This window comes from Lissotriton vulgaris, chromosome 3_1, assembly GCF_964263255.1.
Source record: "Lissotriton vulgaris chromosome 3_1, aLisVul1.2, whole genome shotgun sequence".
Lineage (NCBI taxonomy): Eukaryota > Metazoa > Chordata > Amphibia > Caudata > Salamandridae > Lissotriton > Lissotriton vulgaris.
Genome location: NC_141689.1, coordinates 91547350 through 91572490, shown reverse-complemented (window position 1 = coordinate 91572490; position 25141 = coordinate 91547350). Strand labels below are relative to the sequence as shown.

Sequence of the window (25141 nt, the reverse complement as noted above, 5' to 3'; positions counted from 1 at the left end):
TTTGACAACTGCCCAGAAAGCTTTTGAGAAGAAACCAGGGCAGTCAAAAGCTTTGTGCATGAAATAAAGACACCAAGCATGGAGGGTACTTGTGGTAATTATGTGGTGAAGGGAATTTTAAACCGGACAGTGTCACTGAACCTGTGAAGGCCATTCAAAGATTCTGCATGAAACATTCCAAAACAGAGAACATTGAGCATGGCCTCTTCAAGGCAAGTTTCATCTGCCAATTGGGAGCCATGAAAAAGGAGGGTCCCAAAAGTGTGATTTCCCATTTTAACTGCCATAGGATTCTTTGCTCTTACAGAAAAAACTGCTCAATAGAATTGTGGATTGTCTTTTGTTGGCTTGGTGTAAAGGAGTTCAGTAGTTTTTGAGAAATTAGTATTTAAAAGGGTATTCAGTTTGGGCATTCATAGGTTACATTTTTTGAGATATTTTAGGCATTAATTTGAAGATCCACCAAGGATTAGTGAAGAGGATTTACAACTCCAATTTAAAAAAACATAAAGGCATCCATTGGACTGTGGAGTTTTTTCTTCCTTCATGCATGCAGAGCTGTGAATCCAGCTTCAAATTGACTCGCATCACAGAAACATTTTTGTTGCAGCTGCAATTACCCAACATGGGGTACTGAGCACTACTCTGGGAAAACAAAAATAAAAGAGGCACAAGTGGGTAGGGTGAACAAGCTGTATCACAGGCTCATGTAGGAGGGACCCAAAAGATACCCTACTATTATGAATTAAAAGTGTTACAAATTATTTTTATAGCAGGGTTTGCAAATCCCACATAGAATGTGTGGCTCCTGAACTCTTTCTTCGTCTCCCAGCCCCATCATAGAGTTTCTAAATTCTTCACACAAATGGTGTAAAAATAGGGGCAGATTTACAAGCCCCATGCACAGACTGCTGACTGATATTTACAAGCACAGGTAAAGTCACCTTGCATGACTTAACCTGTGCTTTTAAATATTGCCCCTGTTCACACTACACTTTGCGTGTTAGGGGCGTGACATGGGTGTTGCTATGGGTGTTCCCATGCAACACCCATGTCCACTGATACATTTCCAGATTTACGAAAAATCCTGAATCTGGAAATGCGTCAGAAGAGAGGTGCAACGAGGAGAAATATTTTCATTTATCCTCGTTTTTTCCCTCTTTCAAGGTGTGCTGCATTCTACAGCACTCATTGGAAGAGGAAATCACCTCAATTGATTGTTTTTGTGCAGAAAGGTGCCCCTTCCTGCACAAGAACAATCTACCCACGACGCAGGCAACCTTGCACCATGGTGCAAGGGTGCCTGCGCCGGCGCATGGCAGCAGTTTGTGCGCCAGCACTGCGGGGAGCACAGGAATGCGACATATTGTTGTAAATATGTCCCATCCCTGTGTTTCGATACTAACGCAGCGGGGTACAGCAAAATGACTTGCGGTACCGCGCTGCGTTCGTTTCTTGTAGCTCCGCCCCTCAGTGTTTAAAGCCTTAATGCTGTGCTAGGCCAATGTCCACATTTGGAGGTTGACCACCCACACAGTGTTGTTTGAAGGGGCTGACCAATGGCTAGGCCATGCGACCATCCCGTTTCTGTGTGACCTAAGGGCAAGCACTCTGGGCCACCAACATAGACTCGGGTGCAGGGGTTGGCTGAACCCACCTCTACCGGACACAGCCAACATGGAATGTTGGGTGCAGACCCTTGATGAAGACCAGGACCCTCCACCACCCCCTGCTGTTTACGGCTGAAGGCCTTGCACTTCTCATGTTTCTTGTTTGCAGAGAGTTGGGCACAGGGGGTGACCAGAGGACAAACCATGCAGCCAATCTTCTGCGCCTGGTCAAAGGCCTGCACTTCCGGTGCTGGCCGTCCGCGATGAGCTGGGTGCATGAGCTAGCTAGAGGCCAGGCCCTGAATTCAGTCTTGTCTATGGCCATACTGAGAACTGATTGGTGGTCTTCAGATGAATGGTTGCAGGTCTTGGTGGTCAAGCCCTGTGCCCATCCACATGGGCTGTCCACCCGCAGAGTATTGGGCGGCAAGGCCCCTGGTGAAACTCTGCTGTGCACAGCCAAACTAGGTGTTGCGGTTGTTGGCTGCCAGCGGAAGAGTGGGCACAGGGTTTGGCTGGAGGCTAAGCCCTGAAGTTAACCCCTGCTGTGCCTGGTCATTCGTGAAGGGGGGCTCAGGGAACTCTTAGATGTTCTATATGATCCAAAACAACCCCAAAATTTCACTGAGGAAACCAAAGGTTAAAGTCTTGTTATGGTTAGTGTTGGTTATAACAACTCAACGTATGTTTAAAAAAAACACAAACAAATTCACTTAAAGGCCCACTCTGAATCTGCAAATATGGTTACAAATTTAAATTAATAAAAAACACTGAAATTCAGAAGTTATAGTTAGAGACACATTCAAACCAGACTCGAACACTAAATGCAATGCTTATAACCTCACCATATTTATGTTATGTTATGTTATGTTACGTGCATTTGTACTGCGCACAGCTGCCCCAGCTAAGGGGCGTCCTGGCGCATGGCAAGGTAACACGCAACAGCCACAAGAAACACAACAGCTAAAAGAAGGAACCAGGTTTAAAACAAAAACGTTTTGATAGCTTTACGTAAGGAAAGAAGATCCTCCAACAGCCGAATTTCCACCGGGAGGGAGTTCCACAGTTCGGCTGCTTTGACCCGGAATGAACGGCCACCAACACGGCACAGCTTATATCGAGGGGTGATAGTAAGCGCTTGACCCAGAGATCTCAGAGGCCGGGTGGGGACGTACCAAGACAGGAGGTCCGCAAGGATTTGGGGAGCCGAACCCTTTAGAATTTTGAAGGCTAGGCACAGTACCTTGAATTGGATTCTGGCCCTGACTGGCAGCCAGTGCAGCGTTTTCAAAGTACTGGAAACAGGGCAGGATCTAGGAAGACCAACAATTGCTCTGGCGGCAGCGTTCTGCACGCGTTGGAGGCGGGTGACTTCGGCCAGGTTAACCCCCACCAGGAGAGAGCTGGCATAATCCAGGCGCGATATAACAGTCGCCTGTATTACCAACTGCCGTGTGCGGGGGTCGAAGAACTTCAAGACTGGTCGCAGAGCCCGGAGGATTCCAAAACAACAGGCAGCCGTTTTTTTCGTGTGCCCCACAAAACTGAGAGTGGGGTCCATCCACACTCCCAAGTTTTTTAATTCCGTCATCGGGAGCGGAGCAGACCCAAGCTCCGAAGGCCACCACCTGTCCCCCTAGAGATCCGCCCTTCTACCGACGATCATGATCTCGTTCTTCTTCGCGTTGAGCTGGAGGCAGTTGGCCTTCATCCAGCTTGCCACCGCCCTAAGTCCACTCTGAAACCTGGGGGCATCCTGGTCCCCATCCCCGCTGATCGTAACCGCTAGCTGGGTGTCATCGGCATATGACACCATGGTCATACCCCACTGCCTGACAACCTCAGCCAGCGGTCTCACGTAAAGATTGAACAACGTGGGGCTCAGCGAGGATCCCTGCGGCACTCCCTGTTTCAGAGGATGGAACTTGGACTGGAACGGTGGCACCGCAACGCTGAAGAAGCGACCCTCGAGGAAGGACCGGAACCACTGAAGGGCGGATCCCCCCACTCCAATCTCCTCCAGGCGATGCAACAGGATGGGATGAGAGACAGTATCAAAGGCGGCGCTTAGATCTAATAGTACAAGCGCCGCCGTCTGTCCTGCATCCATCACTGTGCGAAGATGTTCAGCCATGGTGAGAAGGGCGGTCTCCGTGCTGTGTCCAGCACGGAACCCGTTCTGGGTGGGGTCTAAGATGTTAGCTCGAGTGAGGTGGTCGGAGAGAACCTTGTTCACGTGGGCCTCCACGACTTTGGTCGGCCAAGGGAGCAGGGAAATGGGCCGATAATTTTTTGGCTTTTCCGGGTCCAAGGAGGGTTTCTTTAAAATAGGGGAAACCACAGCCCGCTTCCAACTAGCTGGAACCGTACCCGAGGCCAGCGAGATGTTAATCAGGGAGAGTACCGAGGTACGACCCACAAACGACTGGTCTCTAAAGAGGGCTGGCTTAAGCGGATCGGCGGGCGACCAGGATTTCACCTGCTGAGCCAAGATGTCAAATCCCTCAGATGTCAGCGGGGGCAACACATGAAGCAGAGAATCTCCATAGATGTTACATAGAGTGCCTGCCGGTGGCCTAGTGTCAGGGAATGTTAGGTAGATGTTCTGAACTTTTTCTAAAAAGAACAAGGCAAGAGACTCACAATGCGCCGTGGAGCTCGTTGCTGTAGCCGAGGCCCGCTTTGCCACAAGGTCCTTTACCACTTTGAAGATGGTTTTCGAAGGATTGGGGCTATTGCCGAACTCCGCCGCGTAAAAAGCTGCCCGGGCCCGGCATATAGCACGATGGTAAATTTTAACGGCAGCAAGGTAAGCAACCTTCTTCCCGCTGTCGTACACCTTCCGCCATTCCCTCTCTGCTCGCCGGCAACTGCCCTTAAGTGCACGTAATGCACTGTCATACCAAGGGCTTGACTCCCTGGAGCTGATTTTCCTAGTCGATATGGGAATCAGGGAATCAAGTGCCTTAGTAACCCACGAGCAGAACCGATCGTATCCTGCCTCTACATCCTCCAGAGGCCCCAGCGGCACTGCTGCGAGGGCTCGATGAAGGTCCTCCAGCCTCAATTTACTCCAATGCCGTGTGGAAACCATCCTTACGGGAGCAGAAGAGGAAATTCCCGGCAAGGGGACATAGATGGCCACTGAAGAATGGTCCGACCAGCAGAGCGGAGTGACGGCCGTAATTGTGCCCTCTGTCAAGTTCGTAAAGAATGGATCCAACGTATGGTCAAATTCTTGGCAGAAGCAAGAAAACTTTTAGACCTAATAGAATATGAGGACCATCCAGTTCGTGGGCAAACAGGGCCAGCTTAACCCCAGGACCTCACAAGCCCCGCCCCCAAACAAAACAATAGCCGAGAGACAACAATTTTAGTAATTTTTTTAATAAATTTTGTATCGTTATTTTATTATGCGAACTTTGTAATAATTTTAACTAATTATGCAAATAAAAATAACTTTGAACCTTTGAACCTTTGTATGGCCACCTACGTGTGTGGGCTGCCGCACTATTTGATGGAGTTGAAGAGCCTCCAGATCGGCTAGAATACAGCACACCGTGGGGATATTCTGATTCTCAAAGTGCAGGTTAAGGTCCCCCAGGATGGAAAAGTTAGCACACCCCACCGCCAGAGAGCTTACAGCATCAGGAAAGGAGGCCCTGAATGCCACCTCGCTTCCTGGCGGGCGATAAACTACCATCCCTGAGAGGGAGAACTGAGGGTTAACCCGAATTTTAAAGACTGCGCTCTCACAGCCTACGATGCTGAGGGCAGACCAGCAGCAAGAAAGACCAGACCTCACTGCGAGAGCGATGCCCCCTCCCCTGGTCGATCGATTCAGGGTGAAGACCGAAAAATCGGAGGGAAATGCCAGATTAATAATGGCCGTATCGTCGTCCTTCAGCCACGTTTCCGTAATAGCCACAATGTCAGGGGCCTCATCACGCACCTAACAGCTTGGTGGTGTTTAACTAGGGACCTCGCATTAAAGCTCAGGATGCGCAGAGCATGAGTCTGACGGCTACTGCCCGAAGCGACCGGTCGAGCCTACTGACATATCTTAACCGGAGAGCCCACCGCCCACTGGCCACAAGCGCACTGATAAGGGCCACAAAGCGGGTGTAAAGGTGCATGTTTACATCTCGGGACAGAGCGTCCTAAGATCTGCAGCGTGGCAGCAGAATAGACAATCATAGCGCAAGCCCGTGTAGCCGACGATGAGGATGTTTAGATACCTGAAGACCGCTGCGCCCGGCGCGTCCTTGGCGCGGACGGGCAGGACTCAGGCACGACTCCGGCTAAGCGACGGCGTCCCACTGCGCGATCCCGCTGCGCGGGAGAGGACGCCTTAAGTAGGTGAGGCGATTGACACACCGAGCGGTCCAAGATGGCGCCCGTAAAAGATCTAGGCAAGATGGCGCCCACCGAACCAACCCCGGGACCCGGACCCGCCAAACGGCGGTGCGTTAACACAATTATGTGCAGGTAAGAGGGCAGAAAGAATACCCCGAGCAAAGCGCCTAAAAACAGGGGAGAACAAACTCAGTAAAACACAAATACGAAACAGGTGGATTTAAAATGAGCAGCGCAGCAGCAGCGCAGCAGCAGCGCGACCTGCAGCAAAGCCAGTACCTTGACCAGGCTACTGGTGACGAGTCCGCCTTAAGTAGGCGAGACGATTGACACACCGAGCGTCGAGATGCTCCAAGATGGCGCCCGTAGAAGATCTAGATATCCCAAGGCAAGATGGCGCCCACCGAACCAACCCCGGGACCCGGACCCGCCAAACGGCGGTGCGTTAACACAATTATGTGCAGGTAAGAGGGCAGAAAGAATACCCCGAGCAAAGCGCCTAAAAACAGGGGAGAACAAACTCAGTAAAACACAAATACGAAACAGGTGGATTTAAAATGAGCAGCGCAGCAGCAGCGCGACCTGCAGCAAAGCCAGTACCTTGACCAACAAATAACAACACCAGAGAATGAAATGTAATTAAACAACACCACATAATCAAACCAGTTAATGATACCACATACAAAGATAGATCTGTCAAAGTGGTACGGGTGCGATATGTAATTCCATCTGTAAACTAATTTAGAACTTTAGTAATTTTCATCTTTTTTGTTAAGGATGAGGTCATGAGAATTGCGCTTGGTGTGCAAGTTATAGTTTGCACAGCTGTTGTGCGAGTTAGGGGATTGTGATCCTAATCATAACTTGCAAACGTCAGTGTTTTTTTCAGTTTTTATTCATAACCATAACTACACCTTAACTGTGTTGGTGAGGGATGTAAGATCTTTCACATGGCATATTATCCTTCATTCGTGACTGTATTATATATAGTATTGTTGGCCATAAACCTTGCGTACTAGACAGTCATAGTGGCAGAAGTGTAATGTAACGATTTGTGTAACTATTTCTAGTTTCAGATGACTAATCTGGTGAGCATCCGCACAGCCATAGGCAATATTATACGTAATGACGGGAAGGTAGAAAATCGACAGTGGCGCGTGCTCGTTGATCTAAACTCCAGCTGAAGAGATAGGTTTTCTTGTGATATTTCAAACTGTGTGTCCAGATACACAATCCTTTTGCAATAGCAGGTTTGCTGTCTCCTCTTCACAGCCAGTACCTCCAGAACAGTCCTGGCTTTGCTCACACATGTTCTGCATTCAGAGGTTCCCCCATACTCTCTCCTTGGTCACCTCTGCACCTGCATTTGGCTTTACCTTTGATCCTCTACTTACCTTTCATGCTCTCATCAAACGGCTTTCAAGAGGATGTCGATAGAAACTTTACAGCTCGAGGAGAATCTTTTCCCTTGTGATGGGGACCAAGCTGCAGAGAGTTAACTAAAATGTCAAATCCCTAGCGGTGAGTAGGAGTGGAACTGAGAGGTTATTTAGAAATGAGGAGAAAATAATGACACCTGATTTATCGAACATTGGCAGTGTTTCACATGAAAACGTTTGTGTCTTCTAATTTTCGGAGGGGTTTGCAATAAAGACGAAGATTCTGACTTACAAGCCTTTTAGGTCTGCATTTTGACAGTGCAACTGCCAAAGAGAACTGTTGGTAATATTGTACAACACATTTTTGGGAACAGCCCTTTCAACCCATGGCTTTCTTTGACCGCCCACTTTCAGCCATTGGCTTCGGACTTTGTCAATCACATCTTGGCTCAGCCTATTGGAGTATTTATCTCTCATCTTCTCCTAATGGATGTTTGGGTATCCTTCGGGCCTCTACTAGAGTACTTGCATTGAACTGTATGAAGGCCTACCTTACAACAATAGCCCTCTGCCCTCTATGCTGGCTTCATCACGGGAGTCTGTCTCTAATGTTCAAACGCCGCATTTGTTAGCACATTAAATCCAGACATATTGTGTGTGTGTGTGTGTGTGTGTGTGTGGATACACACACACACACACCCTCCCACTCCTCAATATACTTCCTAAGTTAACTTCCCCCAAAACCTTTCTGCATTCAGCAGCTGGGTCAGACTTTCCTTTTGGTGCTTTCTTTTCCATAAATAGGATTATTGTAGCGATTTCCTCCTTTACCGAATTCTACTTGGAGAACAAAGTACACTAAAATGATAATAAGGCACGTCACACTCATTAATTCTACTCTGCGCACAAAATGTAATCTTAAAATACATGTATTTCACAGAGCTCAATGTAACCCCAGAACAGGTCCTTGGATTGCACACGTCTATTAAAATATCTGTGGTTGTAAATGTTTTTATTTTGATACAAATATATAAGGTAGATGATAAACAAATCATGATTGCCATACAATTACATTAAAATGCCCTTCATAAAGAATTACACAAATGCAAGTCATACAAAAATAAACTTTGGGATTAGAAAATTGCATATAGGGGACTGACTAGGTAATCTGAGTGTACAATCGTTTATAATGCTCATAATGTAGATACATGAGAAAACAGGAGCAGGCAGCAGTGGGAAAGTGTAGGCAGGGAGCAATCTGTAGATGACTCACGAGTATTAAATGAAAGGTTTCATGGAATCCTAGAGATCCGGAAAGCTTTGGTTGCAAGGACCCAAGTACTGTGATATGATCTGCAAATAATGACACTAGACCATCACAAATGGGACATCATGAAACAAAAGGAATATATCTGTTTATGTGTATGGAATTTGTATTGCACAAACCTAGCTGAAGGGCAGCGGAGCCCTAAATGTATCGCGCACCATTGATACGAATGCAGTGCAAAATGGCGTCAGTTTTCGTGACTGGTTACATGCCTATACTCACTTTGTGAATTTGTGCTAAATTTAGATGACTTCAGTGTCCAGACCCTCCATTTCTTGTTTCCAGGCCATGCAACCGTTTTAAACTCTTCCCTCTGCAAACCTCATTTTCTTTCATCCAGTGACCATCCTTTGCAGTGGGCCAGGAGTGCTCTGAAAATGTGATGTTCTTATCACAAAAGGGGAAAGGAGGAGATAAGACTACCACGTGTCCTCCTGAAAAACTCACCAACCACAAGGAAGTGTGATAGCTGTACTAATCTACGTGACTCTGTTCCTAACCAGGGGGCATATGTATGAACGGAATTTTTAGTCGCAAACGCTGCGAATCGCAAAAAAGCAGCGTTTGCGACTAAAAATTTGCAAAACGGGATATATTAGGGAAATTGCATCACAAAATCAAGGAATCGCAAAATTTGCGATTCCTTAATTTTGAGTAAGCATTTAAGGATTCTCAAAATGTGCTTTTTCTTAATTTTGCATAAGCATTTAAGGAATCGCAAATTGCGATTTCTTAAATGCTATGCAGCAAGCACTCAAGTTTTGCAAAATTCTCCTTAAGAAATTGCAAATTACCACCAACTTCAAGTTGATGGTAATTTGCGATTTCTTTCACAAATGCACTTTTTGGCATTTGTGAAGGTGCCATGTGGTGCACATACATGCCCTTAGGGCATGTATGTGCACCATGTGCACACACATGTTCATTTCAGGGGTGCATCAGGGTGTCCTTATGACACCCCTGCACCCTTGAAATTATTCTCAATTTGCGATTCTCAAATTGCGAATCGCAAATTTAGAATGACTTCCCATTCATTCCTACGGGCCTCCTGTAAGTATTCCTTAATTGCGATTTTGCAATTTGATAATTTCAATTAAGGAATACTAAGAAATCTAAAAAGAAATGCGATTTTTTACATACATCCCTTTTTGCAATTCTCAAATAGCTATTCTCAAAAAATCGCTATTTGAGAATCGCAAAGAAGGATTTTCATACATATGCCCCCAGGAAACCAAGTCAAAGACCTACAAAGATGATACAGAATTACTGCCCAGGTGTCTAGGGAAGTGCATCCTTATGGAAGAGGAGGCCTCACACACATAATTGTGTCATGCTTCATCATTGGCGACCTCTCCCCACCCTGAAAGGACAGTGCCACCAGGACAGACTTGACCTCCTGTTAGATTCGGTCAGGAGGGCGTTCTTAGATTAAAACTACTGGACAAAAGAGGAATCTAGATCAGAAAGGGTGTGGTTGTTGCAAATGAATGCAACACTTTGCAAAAATGTAATCAGACCCTGGCCAGGTTTCCTACTCACTCAATGCATTTTAACATATTCCAGTTTAAAAACTTACCATAGATGCTTACCGGCTTCCGTACATCAGCACTTTGATTTGTGCTAGAAGTTAGGACTAAAAATATTGCAATACTAGAGCTGACACTAATGCCTTTTAAAGCACGAATCAGGAGTAGTAGTACAATTAAATGATTTCTATATCACTGGCGTTAATCAATTTTTAAAATACCACACCTTGATAGATATGGAACTCTGGTTCATATCAAGGTCCGCGTTGGAAGGATAATAGTAGATTGGTGGAGTTTGAACAGTCTCACCACAATATGTGCCTTAACCCACTGAGATTCCGACCATCGTTCACAGAGTTCTCTCACTATGGTTGGTTCAAGCTCACCTGATTTCTGAAATGGACAATACATTGTGGCACATGTTTCGCTGCTTATTTTCCTTAATTGCTTGCAAGCAGCTACCTGCAGTAAATAGTCAAGAATAAGTTCTACTTTACTCCACCAATCACAGCCTCGTATTCAGCAAGCAAGGAAGATTACATCTGTCCATGTGCACCTCTGTTTCGCTTGTTATCCTGCTCTTCTTCAGCTGAAATGAATTTCCATTTTTATTGTTTCATGAGCTGATGTCTTTTTTTTTGTTGCCCTGGTGTTATCAAGACAACTGCCATGTACGTCACATTTCATCTTTGATACATTAATCTTCACTTGATTTGCTTTAGAACATACTCGATTGAAAAGCGGGGCTAAAATTGTTTCTTTGAAATTGTCTGTGTGTGTGCCTTAACCTCAGGCAGCTTCTTCCTGAAATCAAAGAAAAATCCCTCTTATCTCCTCTAAATCCCATTTTGGTCAACAAGGATATTTGCCACTGTGAGAGCCATCAAATATACCAATAATTGTCTCTCTTGCTGCTGAGATGACACTGCGCCCTTAGAAACACATGCACTTTAAGTGTTCTTATTTTTTCAATCTGTGACCAATATGCCCGGCATGAAGAGAAAAGCATATCCTATTGGACTGAAGATCATTGTCTTTTCTTGATCAGTTTGACAGGAAATCGATGGCGGCCCTGACTGTTTTTGCTGTTTTGACATCCATCGCTGAGACTTTGATCTCTGTGTCCCCAAACTGCATGCATGCGCGGATCTCGCGACGTCCCCGTTTGAGGCTAGTTTCGTCCACCTCCGACAACTCCAGGTTGATGGTCCCACACTTCCGCACTCCAGGATCCGTGATGTAGACAATGTCATCAGTGGAAGAACAATAGATATTGATAATTATTTTGCGTTGCCCAAGCCTTGCCGGGCAGTAGCTGCGCTGGACGACCTCTCCCAGTGCTACCGACTGGTCAACGGAGACAAACTTGTCAAAGATATCTGTGCACCAGTTTTTCCCCTCTTTCACGAGTAGTTTTTCCTTTGGATGTTTCTCTTCCACAAACTTATTGAGGACCCCAACTCCATAGGTCAAAGGTGACCTCCTCACTCTGACAATGGTTGGGTCAAGACCAAACAGGACGGCCCCTTTAAGAATTGTGAGCCCGACATCCTGAGGGATGATGACCCGGCATGTGTTGCCGAAGGCTGATTGGACAGCATGTTGAAGCATTGGAGACTCAGCGAATCCGCCAACAAGGAAAAGGAACTTGATGCCTTTCACGTCTGGTTTCTTCATGAGGTCACCTATTGGGGAGGAGACAAAGGAATATATATTACACTCACAATCAAGTTAATTCCACATGGCGTAGTGGGGAATACCTAATAATATAAGGAGCGGAGCAGGATTAAAACATTTTTGTTTCTATTGTTTAGAACCCAATGACTTAAGTCACAACAAGCACTGCATCTTTACTTAGGGTATTCACAAACACATTGAGAATTTATCACTATAGGGTTTGTCCTCCGTTTAGAGTAATTGTTCAATATTTTTGGAATTGATAAAAGTTTACAAAAGTATGCCTGGGAATTTGTGACAGTCAGAGGTTTGAAGGCGACTGCCTGGAAATCTTTTTTGAATTCCCATTTGAGACTATGTGAAGGCATTTTTGCATGCCTGAATATAATTTACACATGAGGAAATATAAATGGGATAAAGTACCCCCAACTGTAAATTAGAAGGATATTGCAAGTCACCAAGGAGTTCTGTCATCATATAGACTGAGGAACAAGGCCAAAAGCAGAGTTCCTTATCAAGTCATGGAATTCCATGGTGACTGCCAATATCATTAAAATGTATGGCAGAGGGTATTTTATTCCCTATAATAGATGGTAACATCTTCACCATTCATGCAAACCACTTAAAACGTTGGTGTATTTCTCTTTCATATGAAGGAGGTAGTATGGTCACAGACTTGAAGAATAAAAGTGGAATGTAATATGAAATAAAACATATCAAAAAAGTAGTTAGTAATTTGTAGCAAACTTATATTGGAATCAGTTTAACAGACACCAGATTGAAAAAGTAGTAAGGCCCAGAGTGTGCACAAAAAGAGAGACAGAGTCTATTTTATGCTGTAATCACCTTTAGTGTGCCACAAAAAAACACACATATTGCACCAGAAGTCTCCTTTCTACTCATAACCTTTGTTTTAAAAAACAGTGCATAAGATGAAAAAACAGATTTTTGTGTGCGTTTAAACTGCAGTTTTAATATAGCCTTTGAGCCCGCCGCAGGGAGAGCGGGCCTTTAATACTGCAGGGGACTCTAAGGCTATTAGAACATTCCGCCCCTAGAAGGCAGAATGGTCTAATTAGTAAAAACAAATGCCTCTCGGAGCCCGAGGGGGTTTAGGTCCCCTCAGTCTCTGAGAGGCCTTTGTTTACAACAATAGCTGTGAAATAACAGCTCCGGGCTTCTACCAGCCATTAGAACATTGGAATGTTGGAATCTTCATTGAAAGCAATGGAGTAGCTCCGGGCTTATGATGGCTGGTATAAGCCCGGAGCTCCAACGTTCCAATGTTTCTTTGTGGCTGTCAACAAGGGCTTTAGGGAGCCAAGGGATTTCAATCCCCTCACACTCCCTGAAGCTTTGTTTAATTTGTTAGAATATTCTGCCTTCTACTGGCAGAATGTTCTAATAGCCGTATAGCCCTTTGTAGCAGGGCTATACCGGCTACTAAAGTCTGTTCCCTTATTAAAGGCCCGAGCCACGCGGGAGCGGGCCTTTAATAGCCGCCATAGCCCACTACGGCGGCTACGGCGGCTATATTAATAGCCCGGGGCACTCCATTGCCTGCAATGGAGCTCCAACATTCCAATGTTTTAATTATTCTTCGTGAATTGCCTTCAACCATGACTGCTGGCTCTGGCAGGAGACATTGTGATGTCAGAATTCAACTGTAGTAACTTGTTAGAGTTTCGTAGCTGCGTCATACATTGTTACAGACAACTAAAGACATCAGAAGTTGCCTGTAATAAGGACATTAGAGACTGGATTTTATACGGGAATTGCAGACTCCCATGTATTTTATGCGCTTTCCTATTCCAACAAATAGATTTACTCCTGCCACCAGAGAAGTAACCTTCCAAAGGTTTCTCTTTTGTGAATGGAGCTTGGAACGGTTTGAATAACCATAAAAGGTGCACGTTTCCTTACTTACCAGGCTAGTCCACTCGCTGACAATGGCAGAATACTTATTCATAATGAAAAAGATGGGTGACACCTTTTTAGACATTCCTACAAGCATGCACCTTGGTTTTTGCATTTGCATTAGATCTTACACAGGCACAGCTCTGCATGAGCCAGGCATTAAGGTCTAAACTGGTCCATTACTGTTGAAACTCGTCAGTAGCTTGTAGGGATATATGTTTTGATTCATTCTCAAATGTTTAACTTTGAAAATATCATTATTTATTCATGTAGCCATTATCTAAAAATATTCCATCTCATGCATATATCATCTTTACCGGTGTCTTAAACAATTTAACTGTGAAAGTGTGTTCCGGCCGCTGGAAATGCCTGAACCATCTCTGCGCTGCATTAACAGTTCACAGGCACACACGGTAAACTATTTACTTAACTCGCAACATTTGCACGCGTAGTGCTTTACGTCCCAAGTGCCAACATACTGAATAATGCATTCCCCATTAATGGTGCCCATTAACAAGCATTGGACATGCCTTCTGAAAGATGAATTAATATTGGTTTAAAGAAAGGCCAAAAGTATACTTGAAAATTGGAGCTGTCTGAGTGACTTTTTGTGCACCTCGTATTTTTTGCGTTCGTGCTACAGCCGGCTTCAGCTATCTGTCGCAGACAGCACTGTCCATAGTACCACAGCAAGTGGGCACTGTGTCAGCCCTGGGTGATAATTACATGGCTTTCTTGTCTATCTCAATTCCCTTGTTTTTATGTTGGATGACTGTCCCCCCTCTTCTGGGTTTGTACTGTGCTTGGAGCTTGGTTTGTTTACGCTTCCTTGTGATTCCAAACAGATCTAGGCTGTGCTGTAGCAGTCCAGAGTGCAGCAGGTGTAGTGGCACTGAGGCCGAGGGTGTGAGGAGCCCTTTGCACCTAAAATATGACATTATTCTGATACCAAACAGGTGGCAACAGGACCCATTTCCATTTGCTTTCATGGTGGCGCATGGCTCCCTTGCTACACCTGCCTTTATCACTCCACTGCTGGTGCCATGGAACTACTTTTATTTGACTTTCACGTGTGTTTTGCAGTCCATGGGAGAGTATGTCTTTCCCTTCTTCTCTTGCTCTCTGAATTCATCCTATCTCTCATCTCCCGCCCTCTACCTCATTCCTCCTCCATGGAATGCCAGGAGCAAGATGGCGGCCTTGGCAGTGCCCTTGAAGATGTTTTACTGCACCTTCCTGTATCACTTTGTGCCCCTTTTGCTATTATTCTCTCACTCCCCAGCCACCCCTCTCCTGCTATTGGCTTTCCCAACGCTGGGTGCTTTTAAAATGCGCCTGCATTGGCAAAGCCAACATCGGCAACATCGGCAACTGACCATGTTAAAAGCGTAGAAAATATTGTATTCTATACTTTTAAGATGGCCGCCACAATTGTTTTTTATACTGTTAAAATCATGGCCTGGCGGCCATCTTGAAAGTACAGAAAACAATGTTTTTATGTGCTCTAACATGGCTGGATGCCACTATTGGCTTTGCCAAAGCTGGTGCATTTTCTCTGGCACTGACAAAGCTAAGAGAGTCACCCGCACAGCATTGGCAAAGCTATACTGATTGACATTGCCAAAGCTTGTTAGACTGCATGACAAAGGAATACAAAGGTAAAACGTTCTGTGTGCAATTTATCTGCCCTGCTATGAACCAAAATCATTTTGCTGCACTCTGTCTGACCTTAACTTGTACATGTTCAGTAGCATGTAAACATCTTATGTCTGTAGTGCCACTCCAGTCCTAAAGGTGACATGCTGTCCATGGCTTGCTTTAGACTTTTTAACCTTTTAGATTTTCATAAAAGCTCAATTGACAGCACTTAACTGACAAACCTGAACCAATTCTGGCCATTACAGATGCAATTCAATAGATAAACAAGCAATGGCAAAGTCAATGAATCTAGCCTTAGGAAGCGTACATTTTTCCTTTAATTTTTGTTTCCCAAAGGTATGTAATTTGCAAAAATAAATTGGCCAACATATAAAAGTAATCAAAAAGGCCAGCTTTGGCACTGCAGTGCAGTCGTTTTCAGGTGGCTGTGCACCAACGATGAGGCAGGTGCTGTCCCTTACAGTTTAAGAGCGCCAATGGATGTAGTGGGCTGGCCCTGTGCCCCATGCGGAGTGCTGTGGTGGGTTGACACAACATGTGAGTGACATTTAAACAGGCCAGTAGATTAAGTGGGCTCGCTATATACTTTTCTACAAAATATGAACTAACTACACAGCTAATCTGCCTCAAGGCCAGATCTAAAATGTAAGGGGCTTGTAACAAGCCCCTTGCGCGGCCGTTGTGTCACATTTAATATAGCAAAAAGTGGCATACCGCTGGCGCAAGGGGCTTGTAAATGGACTCCCAAGTACATCACTTTAAGAACTAACTTTAGGATTTCCCTAAATTCCCTCTGTTATTTTGTGAAAGTATTCTGTGATATGGCTGATGGGCCTTATCATGTAATACTAAGTATTGGGGAAAAGCATTTACAACGCAACTTTTACCACGCACTACCTTTACCAAGCAACTTTTACAACGCAAGTCGTTACAACGACTTGCGCTGGGGGGCCCTGTAGGATAGGGAATGCTTTAATTTACCATCCAAAACCTTCCCTACTATCCACGGGGACTGAAGTTGGAATAGTAAATTAAACTATTCACTATCCAGCGCCCACCAACGAACGTCGTTGTAACGACTTGCGTTGTAAAAGTTGAGTGGTAAAGGTGTGCGTTGTAAAAGCATGTGTAGTAACGACATACATCCCTAAGTATTGAGTGATATGGCTGGTGGACCTTATCATGTAATACGAAGTATTGTGTGATATGGCTGGTAGGCTTATCATGTAATACTAAGTATTGTGTGATGTGGCTGGTAGGCTTATCATGTAATACTAAGTATTGTGTGATGTGGCTGGTGGGCTTATCATGTAATACTAAGTATTGTGTGATATGGCTGGTAGGCTTATCATGTAATACTAATTATTGTGTGATATGGCTGGTGGGCTTATCATGTAATACGAAGTATTGTGTGATATGGCTGGTGGGCTTATCATGTAATACTAATTATTGTGTGATATGGCTGGTGGGCCTTATCATATAATACGAAGTATTGTGTGATATGGCTGGTAGGCTTATCATGTAATACGAAGTATTGTGTGATATGGCTGGTAGGCTTATCATGTAATACAAAGTATTGTGTGATATGGCTGGTGGGCTTATCATGTAATACAAAGTATTGTGTGATATGGCTGGTGGGCTTATCATGTAATACTAATTATTGTGTGATATGGCTGGTAGGCTTATCATGTAATACTAAGTATTGTGTGATATGGCTGGTGGGCTTATCATGTAATACTAATTATTGTGTGATATGGCTGGTGGGCTGATCATGTAATACTAATTATTGTGTGATATGGCTGGTGGGCCTTATCATATAATACGAAGTATTGTGTGATATGGCTGGTAGGCTTATCATGTAATACTAAGTATTGTGTGATATGGCTGGTAGGCTTATCATGTAATACAAAGTATTGTGTGATATGGCTGGTGGGCTTATCATGTAATACTAATTATTGTGTGATATGGCTGGTAGGCTTATCATGTAATACAAAGTATTGTGTGATATGGCTGGTGGGTTCTATCATGTAATACGAAGTATTGTGTGATATGGCTGGTAGGCTTATCATGTAATACGAAGTATTGTGTGATATGGCTGGTAGGCTTATCATGTAATACTAAGTATTGTGTGATATGGCTGGTGGGCTTATCATGTAATACTAATTATTGTGTGATATGGCTGGTGGGCTTATCATGTAATACTAATTATTGTGTGATATGGCTGGTAGACTTATCATGTAATACTAAGTATTGTGTGATATGGCTGGTAGGCTTATCATGTAATACTAATTATTGTGTGATATGGCTGGTGGGCTTATCATATAATACGAAGTATTGTGTGATATGGCTGGTAGGCTTATCATGTAATACGAAGTATTGTGTGATATGGCTGGTGGGCTTATCATGTAATACGAAGTATTGTGTGATATGGCTGGTGGGCTTATCATGTAATACTAATTATTGTGTGATATGGCTGGTGGGCCTTATCATATAATACGAAGTATTGTGTGATATGGCTGGTAGGCTTATCATGTAATACTAAGTATTGTGTGATATGGCTGGTAGGCTTATCATGTAATACTAATTATTGTGTGATATGGCTGGTGGGCCTTATCATGTAATACTAAGTATTGTGTGATATGGCTGGTGGGCTTATCATGTAATACTAATTATTGTGTGATATGGCTGGTGGGCCTTATCATATAATACGAAGTATTGTGTGATATGGCTGGTAGGCTTATCATGTAATACGAAGTATTGTGTGATATGGCTGGTAGGCTTATCATGTAATACAAAGTATTGTGTGATATGGCTGGTGGGCTTATCATGTAATACAAAGTATTGTGTGATATGGCTGGTGGGCTTATCATGTAATACTAATTATTGTGTGATATGGCTGGTAGGCTTATCATGTAATACTAAGTATTGTGTGATATGGCTGGTGGGCTTATCATGTAATACTAATTATTGTGTGATATGGCTGGTGGGCTGATCATGTAATACTAATTATTGTGTGATATGGCTGGTGGGCCTTATCATATAATACGAAGTATTGTGTGATATGGCTGGTAGGCTTATCATGTAATACTAAGTATTGTGTGATATGGCTGGTAGGCTTATCATGTAATACAAAGTATTGTGTGATATGGCTGGTGGGCTTATCATGTAATACTAATTATTGTGTGATATGGCTGGTAGGCTTATCATGTAATACAAAGTATTGTGTGATATGGCTGGTGGGTTCTATCATGTAATACGAAGTATTGTGTGATATGGCTGGTAGGCTTATCATGTAATACGAAGTATTGTGTGATATGGCTGGTAGGCTTATCATGTAATACTAAGTATTGTGTGATATGGCTGGTGGGCTTATCATGTAATACTAATTATTGTGTGATATGGCTGGTGGGCTTATCATGTAATACTAATTATTGTGTGATATGGCTGGTAGACTTATCATGTAATACTAAGTATTGTGTGATATGGCTGGTAGGCTTATCATGTAATACTAATTATTGTGTGATATGGCTGGTGGGCTTATCATATAATACGAAGTATTGTGTGATATGGCTGGTAGGCTTATCATGTAATACGAAGTATTGTGTGATATGGCTGGTAGGCTTATCATGTAATACTAAGTATTGTGCGATATGGCTGGTGGATTCTATCATGTGATACTAAGTATTGTGTGATGTGGCTGGTGGGATTATCATGTAATTCTATGTATTGTGTGATATGGCTGGGGGGCTTATCATGTAATACTAACACAGTGGATAGACGTGGACCTCAGGTTCTCTCTCAGCAATCCCTAGCTTTATCCTGGTAGCGTGGCAAAGAGCAGTCAGGTTTACTAAGAGGAACATCTGTAAAGCATTTTATCGATCAGGTCGTATTTGAAGAATGCCGCTTGTCACCCCGAAGGCTCCCCAGGCGCTTGCTGCTGGCCTCAGTCGAACAGCCTGGTCTTGAGTCCCTTCCTGACCTTGGTCAGCGATGGTGCAGTGCAGAGTGGAGGGATAGGGTGTTTCATGTTTTGGTGACGAGGTGGGAGAAGGAGCATCCTCCAGTGCGGCTGCGACGAACGTGCGGAATCTCTGCAAGGTGTGCTGAGCGGAGGTTCCAGTGTGACTGGTGGAAGTGAGGTTCCGTGACAATTGTAAGTGGTGTTTTCGACTCGCACGAATATGGTCGAGTCTGGTATCTATGAACCGCAAATGACGAGTTTAGTAAGTGTGCTCAGTTTCGCTGTGCTAACTTAAACCGTTCGTTTGTTATGTGGGTTTTTCATCTGTACCCACGGGTTCCATCTTAGATACGGCATCCATTTTGTCTCTTGCCCTCAAGTAGCCAGCGAACGGACGCTGTCCGCTTCGCGACCCTGGGACTCCCGAGATATTTGCGGAAGACACATGTTCTTTGAAAGTGTCTTTATGACGAGGGGGATGCTACTGTAAGGCAGATGGCGCCGCTCGAGGCTCATCTTGCCGCACGGACTTATTGTCTCAGCCGTGCATCTCATTAGGCACGTCCCTTTGATGCCTGTACCTCGTGTTTCCCGATACCTCCCCTTTTACACCCTTTTCGATCTCCCCACTGTCTCCGTCTTCCTCTGCACCTGTCTTCGTTCCTATTTCGATCTGTTTTACTGCTGATTGGAATTTGCTAATAGTGGGAAGATGGGTTTTTACAGTTGGGAACCGCCAAATGTTTCCGCACTTATGTTCCGGACCTTGTGTGTTTCAAAGTGACCAAAGCGACCCCTCTGGGGGATAATTGTGGGAACCGGGTTGTAAACTTTTGTGTATCATGTTATCCTATGGGTAAAAACTGTATAAAAGGAGCGATCCACAGAACCAATTTGAAGCAGTCTCCCCAAGTTGCACGCTGTGTACTTGTCGTGATCTCTGTGTTCCCTGCAGCAAATAAACCTTGAATCTTTGACGTCAGAGGAAGTGTCCCGTGTCTCTGTGACTTGTACGCCGAAGCAGGTTACCCACGAAGGTTTCAGGTGTTGTGCCCTGGCACCGCTGGGTCCAAAAGAACCCAGTCCTTCAGTTGGCGCCCAACGTGGGGCTGCATCAGTGGTACCGGTCCAAGCCCGACGATCGTGAGGAACTTCGTGTGAAATCTCCGAGGGAAGGTGCACTCCGCTTCATCGATCCTGTTGTCGAAATAAGTGGCCCGAAGACTTTTCCCGCGAAGATTCCCGCCTCCTGACGGCTGCGACGGACTGCTGCCCTGACTGTAGACCTGTTTTGGCGCCTGGCGTAGACCTTGGTATAGCGAGACGATTGACGGGCCTTCCTGGTGACGCCATCGATCTTTGAGTTAAGTATTTGTGGGTCGCTCCCAGAGTTCTTGGTTGTTGACACTTTAGCGAGTGTCTTTGTTGTTCACGCTGTGTGAGTGTTTTTGTCGGTGACACTTTGCTAGCGTACTTTGTTGTTGTATTATTTGACGACTGCAGCCGCCAAAAACCGAGGGATTTGTTCTTTGCTGGGACTTGGTAAATCCCGTAACCCTTGAAGTTTGTGAAACTCGGCTAGTGTGCAAGATGCCTGGTCGCAGTACTTTGTTCAGTTGTTTTAGACCTTGTGGTGCGGATTCCCGACTGGAGGATTCGTGTCCGATACCTCCGGTTGGAACTCCTACTTATGACTTATATAGCAAACATGGGCTAGGCCCGATTACCTTTAACGATTATTGGATTAAATATACAAAGAAAGACGGCGACCTTCGTTGGCCACCTCACGGTAGCTTCGAGGCGTCGATCTTAGATAATCTAGAAATGAAGTTGTTCGAACGTAAATCAAGGCCGGCCATGTTTGATGCCTTTCGGTTGTGGCGCAAAGAAGCCCGACAGAAAGAGATCAGACAGAATAAACGTAGTCAGCGAGATAATGTTGCTACCATAGTGAAGAAAGCTGAGCAGTTCCAGCGTGATAAGGAGGATAAGGATAAGGAAGTGTTTGAAAGACTACAGCGTATGTCCATAGATAAATGTTATCCGTCTTTGCCTACGGAGTCGGATAAGAAAGAAGAGGCAGTTGAGGATCCTTTAATGTCTTATCTTATGAAGTCGCCACCTCCGTACGTACAGGGTACCGCAGCTCCTGTGGTCCCTGCCGTACCTGTTCTTCCACCTATTGTTCCTCCGCCTGTTCCTCAACCTGCACCCGCTCTTCCGTCTGTTCCTGCACCTTTGTCTGTTTCTATTCCTACTGCTCCTCCGCTTCCACATACTCCTGCTCCCGCTACTGCTCCTGTTTTGTTAACCCCTGTTGTTGCTACTGTTTCTACTCCTTCTCTTGTTAGTCCTGTGTCTTATTCTTCTCCCTCTACTCGTAGTCGTAATTCTCCTCTTGCAGCTAGTTTCTTTCAGTCGCTCGGACCTGTTCATGGGTCTGCTGGTTCCGATGGTCCTCAGAGACGTAGTCAGCTTCCTGGAAACAGGGAACGCGTTGCGCTGTATAATATGGCGATGGGTTGGATGGTAAATCCTCAGAGAAGTCCACCCCGTGTTGTCCTCGAAACGTTTGGTCAATTCAACATACCAACTCAGAGATATGTGTTTGACGAAATGTGTAAGTTCTTACATGATCAGATAGCGGCCGATGCGCCTGACGAGGTGCTGACCGCCCTGTCTGAGCTTCGGCTTCAGTTCGCAACTGGACTGATAGTAGATACTAATGTCCGACGTGCTATTGAGCGATTGCTATCTTTCCGTCCCGCTCCGATACCTCATGCATTATTTGTTGAGGATATTGAAAAACAACGAGACGAATCTGGCCAATACCCTATGCGTGAAGTTCCGCCAGTTTGGATGCCAGGTAATCCTGGGGCAAACCCCCCGGTTCCGCCATTCTTCCAGAGAGTATGGATACACCTCCCATGGAAAAGATCGGAAGTATTACAGGTGAAGCAATCTTTGCCTGACCCTCGCAAAAATCCTGCAGGGTATTACAAAGAATTATCGCAGCTCGTAGATGCTACGGTAATGAATCTTGCTGATATCGACATGTTGTTTGGTAATGTCGTACCGCAACCGGTATGGGCTAAGATTCGTCAGGAAAATCACGCAAACGAACTAGGTGGTGATTGGGCGGCCATTGTAGCGGCAGATGGGTTGCAAGTTGGTGGCGCTAAGCCTGAGCAGCTGATTACTGCTCTTCCTCAACGAATCATAACGTTAATGAAAACGCTTATGCCAGCCATGAGAGTCAATTGGGACAAGTTGTCAGCCTGTAAGCAGAAGAAAGATGAGAGTGTATCAGACTTCTTTACGAGGTTTGAGGAAGCATTCATTGATCATAGTGGACAGGATATGAGTACTGAGGGTGGACAAAGGTTGTTTGTGGATAAATTTGTGTCGAATTTGTTGCCCGATTTGAGCAATAAATTGAAGAATTCAGAGAGTGCATGGGCCGTTTCTACCTCAGCTCAGATATTGGCAACGGCACAATATTATGAGAATAGAGAGAAAGAAGAGAATGACCGTGCTGACAAAAAGACGAAAGAACTAAAAACTAAAGTGTTGTTGCAACAAGCGTATCCGCCGCGTTCCAATCAGAATGCGCCCCAACAGAATAGATCACAGCCACAATCGAACAGATCCCAAACCCGTAATGATTCCTCCTTCCAAAGATCCTCGTTAGGGTACAATCAATGTGCTTATTGTAGACAAGAGGGACACATTAAATTCAATTGTCCTGCTCTAAATGAACGTAATAGTGGTAACTCGTCTAAAGGAGGTCGTGGGGGTTCACAGCAGGCATCACGTGGTAGAGGTCGTGGTGCTCAAAACGATCGCTCAGACAACTCGTCTAATTCCAATAACTGTTTTGATCAACGTGGATCATCGCAAGGACGATCTGCGCAGTACAATGTAGACGATTATTACGTCGATCAGGGAACCGACGACAGTAATTACTAGGACAGCCAAAGACAAGGAGAGGGAGTGGTATCAGTTCCGGTTGATCAGAGAGGGCCTTACGTCGCAGTTGCTACATCGGGCGTCGTTGAGCCTTTTCTGTTGGACACTGGTGCAGCGAAAAGTTCTATCATGCATTCGAAACTCCCTGGCGCACCTTTGTCTGGCTTAACAAATGTTTCCGTTGGATTCTCTGGCGCCCCCGTTAGCAATCCAGTTTCGCGCCCTTTGCCCCTTCAAATTGGGCCATGTGAGCTAGAAGCTCCGTTGATTTTGACTACTGGTTGTGGTGAAAATCTTTTGGGTCTGGATTTGCTTAAACGTTTGTATGCAACTTTGTATTGTTCTCCTGCGGGTGTAAAGCTTACGTTAGGAGAGAGGGTAGTCTCTCCCATGTATTTGTCCCTCGATAAGCTTCCACCGGAATTGAGTTCTCTTCCTGCGTCTTTGTGGGCGACGGGTCCAAATGATGTGGGCCTACTTGATATCTCCCCTTATGTTGTTCAGTTGAAATCGAATGTGCGATTGCCGCGTATTCCCCAATATCGTATCTCCCTTGATGGTGAACGAGCACTGTTAGCGATCATCTATGACCTGATCGAGAAAGATGTTATTGAGGAGACTCGGGGAAACGTGTGCAATAGCCCTGTACTGCCCATTCTTAAACGTACGGATCCTACAAAACCGCCTGTTTATCGCTTTGTTATCGATTTACGGGAGGTGAATAAAATTGTGGTTCCTCAATTTCCTGTTGTGCCTGACATCACGGCGCTACTGACTCTGATTCCAGCTTCTGCGTCATGGTTTTCGGTGATTGACTTGAAAAATGCGTTTTTCAGCATCCCGATTGCCGAAGAGAGCAGGGACCTTTTCGGTTTCTCTCTTGGTGGACGTAGCTTCCGGTTCAAACGCGCTCCTCAGGGCTACTGTGAAAGTCCATCTATTTACAGTCAAGCCTTGAAGGGTCAACTGGATGCGTTTCGGTTGCCGGTTGGTGCGGCTTTGATCCAATACGTCGATGACTTACTGGTGGCTGCCGATACGCAGGACATTTGCAAAATTGCTACAGTGTCATTGCTGCAACATCTCTGTGAGTTAAATCACAAGGTGTCACCTTCTAAACTCCAATATTGTTGTCAAGAAGTAACCTATCTAGGTCACTTATTGTCAAAGGAGGGAAGGAGATTGACCCCAGAGAGAATTGCAGCGATTGCGCGAATGGCTGTGCCAAAAACCCAAAGAGATGTGCGTGCCTTTCTAGGTATCACGTCGTACTGCAGGCAATGGATTCCTAATTTTTCATTGCTAGCGAAACCATTGGTGGCTCTTACGTGCAAGGATGTTCCAACTCCTTTACCATGGACGGAAGAATGTCAGAAAAGTTTTTCTGAACTGCGTGATTCATTGTGTTCGGCTCCTGTGTTAGGTACCCCTGACTACGGCAAGCCGTTCACGTTATATGTTCACGAGAGGGAAGGTTGTGCTTTGAGTGTCTTAACGCAACCTTTCGGTGGTAAGCAACGTCCATGTGCATATTTTTCCTCGACCTTGGACCCAGTAGCTAGAGCATTGCCGAGTTGTTTACGAGCAACAGCGGCAGCTGCGGTCTCCATCCGACAATCAGCAGGATTGGTCATGGATAATATGCTTACGGTGATGGTTCCGCATGCAGTCGATACTCTTCTGAATCGTACGAAAACTCAGCACCTGACGAGTGCGAGGCTGTCTGGGTACGAATTGACGCTCTTGGCAAGCCACAT

General features: G+C 45.1%; 1 protein-coding gene across 2 annotated transcripts in view; it reads right to left on the bottom strand.

Annotated features, from left to right (window-relative positions):
* Positions 1-8340: 8340 nt before the first annotated feature.
* Positions 8341-25141, bottom strand: part of HSPA12B (heat shock protein family A (Hsp70) member 12B) — a 331731-nt gene continuing 314930 nt past the window's right edge. For both annotated transcript variants that reach the window (XM_086960132.1, XM_086960131.1), the window contains exon 13: positions 8341-11883. In XM_086960132.1, coding sequence (XP_086816258.1) covers positions 11243-11883 — 641 coding nt within the window. In that variant the 3' untranslated portion in view covers positions 8341-11242. The remainder of the gene's footprint in view (positions 11884-25141) is intronic.